General features: G+C 33.9%; 3 protein-coding genes across 3 annotated transcripts; 1 reads left to right on the top strand and 2 right to left on the bottom strand.

The window, feature by feature from the left end:
- Positions 1 to 734: 734 nt before the first annotated feature.
- Positions 735 to 1,349, top strand: Tsp_11240 (hypothetical protein). Its single transcript, XM_003369902.1, has 3 exons — positions 735 to 841; positions 1,013 to 1,093; positions 1,169 to 1,349. Exons 1-3 carry the CDS (start codon positions 735 to 737, stop codon positions 1,347 to 1,349), a joined length of 369 nt encoding a protein of 122 aa, XP_003369950.1.
- A 1,445-nt stretch (positions 1,350 to 2,794) lies between these two features.
- Tsp_11239 (phorbol esters/diacylglycerol binding domain protein) lies at positions 2,795 to 6,577 on the bottom strand. Its single transcript, XM_003369901.1, has 13 exons — positions 6,248 to 6,577; positions 5,407 to 5,508; positions 5,172 to 5,291; positions 4,996 to 5,097; positions 4,742 to 4,889; positions 4,084 to 4,385; positions 3,876 to 3,999; positions 3,730 to 3,791; positions 3,509 to 3,650; positions 3,269 to 3,386; positions 3,094 to 3,210; positions 2,946 to 3,016; positions 2,795 to 2,880 (listed from the first exon to the last, which is right to left on the bottom strand). The coding sequence occupies exons 1-13, from the start codon at positions 6,575 to 6,577 to the stop codon at positions 2,795 to 2,797; spliced, it is 1,824 nt and encodes a 607-aa protein (XP_003369949.1).
- A 1,405-nt stretch (positions 6,578 to 7,982) lies between these two features.
- Tsp_11238 (integrator complex subunit 12) lies at positions 7,983 to 10,259 on the bottom strand. Its single transcript, XM_003369900.1, has 9 exons — positions 10,078 to 10,259; positions 9,622 to 10,011; positions 9,495 to 9,561; positions 9,326 to 9,433; positions 9,117 to 9,263; positions 8,939 to 9,011; positions 8,780 to 8,884; positions 8,576 to 8,673; positions 7,983 to 8,252 (listed from the first exon to the last, which is right to left on the bottom strand). Exons 1-9 carry the CDS (start codon positions 10,257 to 10,259, stop codon positions 7,983 to 7,985), a joined length of 1,440 nt encoding a protein of 479 aa, XP_003369948.1.
- Between the last annotated feature and the right edge of the window lie 366 nt (positions 10,260 to 10,625).

The following is a 10,625-nucleotide window of genomic DNA, read 5'->3' as shown; positions in this document are numbered from 1 at the left end:
GAGACAAAAAGAAAGATAAAAAAGCTCCTAGTTACCTCTTTCCTCCCTGTACCGCAAGCTGATACGGGTGTTAGCCTGCTCGAAGCCGGCACCGCGGGTAGTACATTAGCTTTATTTCAATACTTCAGGCAGGAGTAAATGACCGATGATAGACTGCCGCTTTGGAATGCACATAATGTACATATTATAACCAATAACCACTTGGAAAGTTTGCAAAATCAGCTCAGCAAAAAAGCGGGTAGAAACAAACTTGGGTTTAACAAACTACTCCAACTCCTGATACAAGAATAGGCAGTAATGGAAACATAAATCAACTAGGTGCTATCAGGAAACCCTGTTGCTGGTTACTGATGACAGATAGAATTTATGACGAAAAGCAACTGCGGGTCGTTAGATATACGGGTGGAAGCGGTAGACGTATGTTGGAACAGTTTCTCGAAGCTTTAATGTACCAAGCTCCAGAGCCGATTTAATGCCGCCTTCCAAGTGGTGGTTTTAAATTATATTTGTATTATATTTTATTGATTGACTTTTTTTTCTTTTTCGTTGTTTCTGCGCTTTCAATGCTGATCACTTATATTTGTTTATTTTACTTACTGCTGTTTAGTATTGTTATTATCGTCGGGAATACTTCTGTTACTGTTGCTGTTGAACATTGCAAAATAAAAAATTACTTCACTGTATTTGTTGACTATGTCCAGGGATAGCCAAAGTCCATCCAAAGCCCGGGGTCGATGGGAGTATCTAAGGCAGTGGTTCTCAAACTTTTCTGGGCTGTGACCCTCTTTCGAAAACGGTCATTCTTCGCGACTTGCAATGCATTTTTTAAAAGGCAAGAAAGGTTAAATAAAAAGGTATTAGTTTAATACTTTAAATTTTTAATGAACAAGCGTAATTAAAATGTGTAAGTTTATTTCTCAAATGCATAATTAGGTGTGGGCGAAAAATGGGCTTGTTTTCTTTTTCTTCTGATGACTTCTTTGACGTCCACACTAACATGTTTTATTTTTAGGCGCAAGATGTTGGATAATTGTAGCTTATTTCTAAATTTTGTTTTAATTCCATTCATTGCTGAAAATCCCATTTCGCACAAGTAGGAAGTAGTAAAAGGAAGCAGCACTTTTAATGCAGCGGTGGAAAGAGTTGGATATGTGCTTCAAACTAATAGTCAAAACTGTGTTGATATTTTATGTTCAAAACTGACATTAAACGAAGAATCTTCAGAAAAATCGATTATTTCTCCACTTGCTTTCGTGGATATGCCGGTACGAACAACATCTGCGTGCTGTGAAAAGCCGGACAGAAATATGATTCTCAGGTCATCAGTAACTGAATCACTCACAGCTTAGTTGTTCACCCAACAATGTTGATGAGTAAAACACTCCCAACAAAAATGAAGACTACTCCCGTACTTTAATATTTTACGCGACCCACCATTTGAGAACCACTGCTCTAGAATATGGTATTATCGGTCAGGTTTTCATTTTCTCCGACTTAGTTATGTTGGGTTAGTTGGTACGACAAGATAACGGAAACTGCAAACAACTGCTGAAAAAATTAAATTACTATTTTCCGTCAGAAGAATATTTAAGAATATTGACCTACTCAGGGTGGCTACTATGAGCAGTTTATTAATTCATATTTCAATGTTGTAATGTAAATAAAAATGTCTAACTAACTGAAGAGCATTGAAGCTAATCATTGTGCTGAATATATAATCAAATATGGAATCGTGAAAAGATATCACAACAAATAATTGTTTCAAATAAATATCACATTACCAATAAAACGTAGGGAGTCATTTTATCTTCTGAGCAAAGATTTTCACCCAAGGTAAATGCACTTTGTATGCACAAGTACATTCACAAAATCCTACTGCTAATAATTTTTTGGCGGTTTCATGCATAAAGCAGATGAAATATTAATTTATATAAGTCAAAAACAAGCATTGGCATAGTTGAATGTAACATAAAAATTATCACAGGTTAATCAAAGACGCAATAGATTTTTCTGAAAATCAAGTACGCTGACAAAAATTCATCACTGGACTATTTGTAGCCTAGCCCTTAACTGGCAATAGCACCTAGTTTCTCAAACATTCCGTAATCTTTTTCTACGATATGTACGCTATCCCATGACTCTTTGAAACGAACAGCCTTTGTGAGAATTTCTTCACAGATCACGTTAAATAAGCGCAGTTGGAAAATATCATTTTTCATTTCCACGGCAATCAGTTGAAAACAGCGTTTGATCAAAATGGCAACAAGAATTTCTTTATTTAATTTTAAATGTATTTTCAGAAAATGATCGCTATTGTCAGTGGGTGAGAACAATATGAAGTCTGTGGTGCATGGGTAAAAATTTCTATGCTATATTTTGGAATCATTTAATACATTTGATAGAAATGCGAGTAAAATTTAAAGAAAAACAGAAACAATGAAGCAAGTCAGTGGGCAAATTATATATCCAGGCACGCTAAATGCATTCACCATTGACTGATGAACAACTGACACAAAAAGAAACCACAGTACATCTGAAGAAACTATGCTCATAAAAGAGAAGGAAATCACCTTCTGCTGCACTGCATGTCCATGATATTTTATTCATTGATGCATCAATGAATCTTCGAAAGCACAATAGTCACAGATGACTTACATACTGAGAAAATACACTTCCCATCAAACTGAACTTTCAGGAATAGGCTCTCTGAAACAATAATAAAAAGGAGAATTGTATTGTATTGTATTGTATTGTAATTGAACAGCGGTGTTCACAATTTTCAATGAATGTTCACTCACATCTCCATATTGAAAATGTTGCTAGATGGGCAGTGAGTTTCAGTTTTGTAATGACACCGTTTATGACACAGCATACGACAGTCTGAACAATCATAATATAATAATAAATAATAATTCAAACAAATATTCCTGCACTTCATCACTAACCTCTGCAACGATATCCTTGCTTGCGAAACGTACTCCTGACAGTTTTCATGCATACACTGCAGAAGTGACCACTAAAATTTCATTCATAAAAAAACTGCTAACACATCTCAAGACAGAAAAAGCGCAAAGAGAAAAGTCATTTACTCACGTCGTAACTTTTGTCGCTACAAATGTGTGTTCGTTAAAGATGTGCAATTTTTTCCCTTTTTTGATCATTTTCTTTGTAGAAGACAATTTTTCCAATCCAGGTGCAATCAAATAATATCTCAAATATTAAACAGTAAACATTATATATAATGACTTTTCTAATGAATGCACTGCACTTTTTTATTCCATTTTCTGTTGCTTCAACTACCAATGCTGAATGCTGATAAACACTTTCATCACTGACAACGCTGGTTTCACTTTCTGAATACGAAGAAGTATTTCGCTGCAACTGATCTAAATAAATTTGCTCATTTATATGATTATGTATTTCAAAAAAATACATCCTGAAAGCAAAAATAATTTATTTATTTAAAAAAAAAACTGAAATATTATTTCACAAAAAGAAATCTTTTTACTCAGTTTAGATTGTTTCAATAGATTAAGATTTGCACCAGAACTGCCTGAAGTGGAAGGATGCACTTGAAGTTGATTTTTCTTCGTAATATTTTTCGTAACCTTGCTTTCAGTATCTGATTCAACTTCTGGTGACATGCGCCTCTGTAATAATAACAAAAAGGTAAATTTTTCAATGAAAAAATAGCATTCTTCAAAGAAAGGATAATATTATATTATTTACATTTACAGGACTTGGTGTACGACTGATTGGCACTGAAGCTACTGCTAGATTAGCCATGTCTTCTAAATTAAAAATAACAAATAATAAACCAAAAAGAATAATTAATAAATAAGAATGTAATGTCAAACAATGCATTTGAAACATACTAATAGTTTCTAGACGAGGTGGTATTTTTGCAAGCGGGACCAGTGTGTGATTAATTTGGTTCTCACTGGTAGAGTTCAGCGACTGCATGAGAACGTCTTTTTCAATTTCATTCATGAACGCAAACTGTTTGTTAAAAAATACATTTCATCATCCACTTACTTATCACACAGTTCAATGAAAAGTAGAAAAAAATCTTTTCAAACTAACTTCTATGTACAATTTTCCAGAAACCGCATCCGCAGAATAAGGTCTACCTTGCAATGTGAAACTGTGGATTGGTTTCAGCGATTGGCGCAACTCTTCAACGCTGACAATAGTCAAGCCGAGAAATTTCGGCTTGAACGAATCCGGAACATTGTCGTAAATTTCAAAAAGCATCTCACGACTGTTTCGGTTCAATTCGAACAGAAATCGATCTTCCCAAAATGGATCCTTGTTCAAGCCCTGAGTAGTGACATGATTCTGCGACGGTGTATCCAATTCGACAACCGCATACGGACGTACGACATCTGAAAAATTTTCACCACAAATAAATAATACATTACATTACATTTATTGTTTGTGGAAATTTTCAAATTTTTTTCATTTTTTCTACCCAAAAAATGAAATGCAAAATGTTAGTTGTGCAGAAATGGGAAAAGTAGAAAAAGTATTTCATTTCAATATTTAAATAATTAAATTTAAAAATTCAAAATAAAATAAACAAACTTAATCCAGCGCCAAGATTTGTCGCCCTGATGATTCTAACCATAAGTCGCTTGCTGTAAACTCTTTCTGTGGAACTTGAAGCCTAAGCAGTAGAGAAAATTGAAAACAAAATAATGTTTTGCTCAATTTCACTGCTTAACTCGAATTAAATGCAAACCAGAATCTGTCAGTTTGCGTAGAATTTCTTCTGTATGTGATCCTGACAAAAATCTCGTCGAATTCAAGTCGACATTTGTTACTGAATACATCAAACAATGTTCAACAATGCTTTCCACAAATGACAAATCGATGTGATTATTTATTTTCTAAATGTACATTAAAACGAAATTAAAATTTAAAGAAAATATTATACATATATATATATATATGTGTGTGTGTGTGTGTGTGTGTGTGTGTGTGTGTCTGTCAAACCTTATCATCCACTTGTCTCGCAGTAATGGTTACTTCAGGTCGGCCGTCAAAACAGCCCATTAAAAACAGATCATTGGACAAGCATGCGACTCGAATTTGCATCTTCAAAAAATTTAAACCAAAATATTAATAATAATAACAAATACAAGTTTGTGATGAATAAATTTATTTCTAACATTTGCAGATAAATCTTGAAGTGTCACTTCATATGTCTGAGTGATTAGTTGATCGTCAACTTTCTTCGAAAATGAAACTCGCAACAGGACACACTGAAAACGAATGTGTCCTCTCAGCGTCTGAAATTGTAGCATTTTTTAAAAAATTTTACGAACAAAAACTTTCTTCCTATCTTTAGGTTTAAATTAGTTTGTTTTTTAAACTTCATTCCTCTTTCTTATATTTCCACATTACCAGGTGATCTCTTGGTCCGAATTCTGATTTAATACTGGACAATGTAGGCGGTGAGATTGGATGACCAAATGAAGCTTCTTCGAAAACTACATCATAATCAAGCTAAATTAAAGAATGATCAGATGAAACTTTTTTTAAAATTATAATTGAAGTAGAAAATAACAATATGTGGAAAACAAATTCAAATAATTTCTTCAATAAAATAAAAATACATACAATGAATTATAGAAAATAAGAAGAAAGCAAAATAAAACTAATGCAAAAAGGAATTCTAAACAAATGATCATTCAAAAATATTAATTTTCTCTTAGCCACTGCTTGAATGAACAACAACAACAAAACCATTGAACTAGAGAAAACATTTTACGCTTCGCAATTTGCATATTTAATGAATAGAATCGTTTATTTTCAAAATTGATTCTGTTTATTATTAAACAAAGTTTAAAAAAAAGATTGGTGAAATAGAATGTTGAAAGTGAAACATGTCAGGCCGATGATGACGTAAGTTGTGCGATGCTTGATGATGAATTTGTGAAAATAAATCAACATGGGGGAAATTTGAAATTTTTTTTTCCAAAATCCACTGGTGAAACTGTGAAACATCAACAAGTAAACAAAAAAAAGAAGTAAACAAATTGTTTGCATTGAACAGCTGAGAAACAAACGGAAACGTGGATATCAATTTTCAAAGCCGGCTAACAGCTCAATAATGCACTTTCTCATAATGCATCTCAATAATAATAATAATAATAATGTTGTTGTTGTTGTGGTTGCTAAATTCATTCAAGAATATTTTACACGAAACAAAAATACATATTCATGTATTGTTTTTCTTGCTTACCGTATCGGCTTTTTTCTTCGCAGATTCGTTCATCGAATTGAGCCACTGTTGAACAAAATCCGGCGTGGCGCCGTACCGTTCCACGAACCATTGAATAAGATCATTCAACCACCGGCAGCACGGTGAACAGAGGCTTTCAACGCAAGTCGACGCCAGGTCGGCTTTGGAGCTTTCACCGACGGGCCAAATTTCATTCACCGAATTTCGCTCTTCTCTTTTCTCCTTTGCCGTTGGAGGTGACCAGTAGTGGTCAAGAATGGTCGTCAAAAATAAATAAGTCAATCCGGCAAAACCGATCCAACAAACCAGCAACCACGACAACGCGTCCATGCTTCTTCTCGGTATTTGTCACTTGCAAAATCACTTAATGCCAGAGTCACAATTATGCTAAGCTGAACTGAAACTATCCAAATCCAAATATGCTTATTTTATTATGTCACTTATACTATATATTATATTTTCGATTGTTTTTTTCCTTCTTCTCTTCTTTGTAATTTTTCTTCATAAAACAGATGATATAATAATAATAATTCTCCTACTGTGAGAGAACAAACTGAATATGGTCATTAGTTGTCATGAGTGAAGAAGGGACCATTTCTGTCGGAGACTGTTGCTTTACCGTGGAAAAAAGTTTGCTTGTCGATGCTATATCATATACATATACATATACATATACAAATTAATTTATTCATATAGTCGTTTGGTGTTTCGTGTAGTGAAAGAGAGCAACAGCAAGTAGACAACCGAACGACGGCTGGTCGCGGAAACTTTTGCACAAGCGGAGAAGCAGAAGCAGAAGAAGAATAAGCTGAAACGTTTCAAAATTCAACATTTGTTGTTCACTGCTAAACTCATTATTCAACTCGCTCATTCAACATGCAGCTGATTCCGCTCCCCTCTTCTTCTACTGCACTCCACTCTACTACTAACTGGCCGGCACGACAGCTGCATAGCTTGTGAAGAAAGCAAACGCAAAATTGAATATGCAATGCAACAACACGTCCATTTTTCGCTGGCAAATTAATTCGTCTTTTCGTCCATCTCCTCCTCCTCCTCCTCTCTTACTATCAACAAACATTTATACATAATATTACATTCATAATAATGCTTTTTTTTTCTTACATTGCAAATATTACTAGTAGTTGTTTTTCAAAAAAATATTTTCAACAAAACATTCATATGCATAAATTTTTCCATATTTCTTTTTCAACATTATAATTTCCACTATTCGACGATTCCAATGTTAGACGAAGAAAAAAAAATAGTTTCCGTCGTACAACAGTAGAGAGAATTTAATGATTCACAGAGTTTGCACAATGCATCATGCATGCAGTATCCGAATAGCATTTCTCTGCTGAACATCAATTATGCCGTGCTCAACACCAATTTGTTTACAATGCTATAAGATCAGAGACAATATTTACAAGAGCATCGTCATTTCGCCAACACAGCGACGTAGAGAGAACTGTGGTGATGATGCTCATTCATCACGAAAAATCTTCTTCGCTCTTTTTGAATTTTCTCCGACGCAATGTCATCATATTTATTCTATTTCCACCAAATTCTCCTCCGCATTGTCGCCGTAATCAACAAACAACAAAGCACGGCCGTTTCGTTTCGTTCACAAACGAACAAACCCTCTCACGCCCACGCTCACTTTCCCTGTCTCACCAACTATTCTCTCAAATATATAATTCCGTTTCTTCTTTTTCGGTTTGATTTTTTTGTTTAATGTTTAAAAAAATTCTTTTTTTTTCATAAGCGGTCTTTGGTTCCTCGGTGAAAAATCTGCCACTCGAAAAGCTTCTCTGGCCTTGTCTCGTTGCCCGTCGATTTTCCAAAATTCAAATCCACTTTGCCCGCACACAACTGAAGCAGCAACGCACTTCACACAGCACTGCCAGACATGTGAGCACCGTCTACTACAACAACAATTCCACCACATACACACACACACACACAGACACACATCGAAGCAAGTAAAACGAAGCGAACAATTTTTGAACTGAAACCAATTTTTTCTTTAAAAAATCAAATTAAATAAAAATCAACTGATCAAAAATAAAAAATTAAATAATATTCAGCATGCAAAATTATATCAACAAAAAATAAATAATAAAATACATGAAAATATCGAACAAAATCATTCATTCATTACTTTTTTTTAAACTCCAAACATGAATATTGTCAAAAAATGTCAACAATTTTTTTTTTCAAAAAAAAACAATCAATGAAAAAGAAAACCACTGAATGCTTTAAAACTGAAAAAAATTACATTTCAAAAAATTATTTCTTTTTGGGTAACTTTTTTGATCTGTTAATTATAACCGAACGTGAACTTGAGCCGACACCCGATGCCGAAATTGTCGGTTCAGACTTTTTCTCGAAAAAACCATGCGTGCTGTTCACGTCCAAATTTAAAACATCTACAAAAAAAATCTCTGGTGAAAATGCAAAATTAACAACCACAATTTAACTAAATAACTAAACAACTAAATAAATAAATATGTATATATATATATAGATGTTCACTTCTTGAACCGCCTAAAATTCCTGCCGATTTGGAAATCGACGAACCGGTAATGGAAGACGTTTTCAAAGAACTGTTTTGCAATTGGAACCGGCTGTGTTTTTGATCTGCAAAACAATTATGAAAAAGCATACTATTTAACAAAAGACAAACAAACAAACCTATCGATTTGATGCGCGAGATTTGAGAATTGTTCAACAATCCAGCGTTGCTGATAGCCTGAGAAAAACTTTCCTAAAATGAAACGAAAATACATTTCTTTACACACTGCACGTATTTGATTAAATTCATCAATAAAAAATCATTACGATAATTATTTTCATATATATTTATGTATACCTTAGATCGACCTGAGCTTGAAAAATCAATGAGCGGATTACGGAAAAGAGTTTCACTTCCAAGAGGCTTTCTAACAAATGCATCTTTGTCAACAGTTTGTGGCTTTTCCACGACAATTTTACTACTCAGCCCAGAAACAATTGGCTTCTAAAATTTAAAATTGTAAAGAAACAAAATGATCGATCAAATCAATCAATGCACGTCAAAACTAGTTCACTCACAGCAGGAAGTTTTTTCTGTTCTTCAGAGCATTCTTTGCAATACCACAGTACTCGAGGATCAACTTGATCTTCAGGAACTTTAGGCACGTGGCATTTCTACGGTGAAATTGGAATTTCATTCATTCAACAACATACGGGATACGTTCAATCTTCTCACCTGGTGATACATCTTGCTGCACATTTGACATTTTACAAGAGCATTATCACTGGTACTGGTTCCATTTCTGAACAAAAACTAAGAAATTAGAAACAACGTTTTCACAAAAATATAAGCTAACACCTACTTGCACATGACGCAGCTTAAACGTTCATAATTGTTAGTGTCTTCAATAGGCCATTTGCTTGGTTTTCCTTTGTCAAATTTCGTTTCACAAAGGTTAGGGTTCAGAGTATTGATCAAATTTCCGATTCTACTATTTTCATTTTTCCGGCCATCGACAACTGTATCATTTCTATTATTACGCAATAAAGCATTCGAAGAACAACACTGCTCTACAATGTGTAGACCATCTAAATCACTGTCAGAGTCGTTGCCCAGACGCGGTACTTTTGACATTGGACCCGTGTCAGAATTAGATGTTCGCGGAGATTTTCCCAGTAAACTCGTAGGCATAATACCCGTCAGTTGCTGATCCATTTCTTGCGTAAGCGCAACAGACGGTCGATCTGTGCTTCTAAACAATAATTGAAAAGAAAAAAATTGAATTACAATTAAATTCAGTTATTTTGAAGTTTTTCACCGAACTATCATTCCCGTCAACTCGGCTTCTTTATTATCAACAAAACCACTGTACTCTACAATGCCTTGACGCCTGTAAAACTCCGCAGTCTCAGTCATCAGCTCTTCTAAAGCTTTCTTACATTCGGGATCGCTTGAACCATGAATTCGTAACAACTTTTCATAAAACGAATCGTCAAACATCATACAAATTTTTTTAGGCAAATTTACACCAACCAACGAAAGCCTATCATTATTTAAATGTCAACTTCAAAGCTTCTCACTTCCTTCTGTAATTTTACGATAATCAAGAACAAGTTGATTGCTTAACGTAAAGCAAAATGCGCAATTACTTTCAAAATTCTTTTTTTTTATTAAAAAATATTTTATTTTAAAATATTTAAAATATTTATACTTTTAATTATGCAATAAATTAATATATATGATTAAATAAATCATAAACCAAGATACAGTGAACAATTTTGAAACTTCTATTTACCGTCTGAAAAGTAGTCTGAATTTTAAAAAATACCATAAGTATTACAGTATTCTATGAATAAGAAAATATTG

The sequence above is a fragment of the Trichinella spiralis genome (genome assembly GCF_000181795.1).
Source record: "Trichinella spiralis strain ISS 195 chromosome Unknown Scfld1356, whole genome shotgun sequence".
In the NCBI taxonomy this organism is placed as follows: domain Eukaryota; kingdom Metazoa; phylum Nematoda; class Enoplea; order Trichinellida; family Trichinellidae; genus Trichinella; species Trichinella spiralis.
Note: the sequence above shows the minus strand (reverse complement) of the source record. Positions and strands in the feature narration are given on the sequence as shown.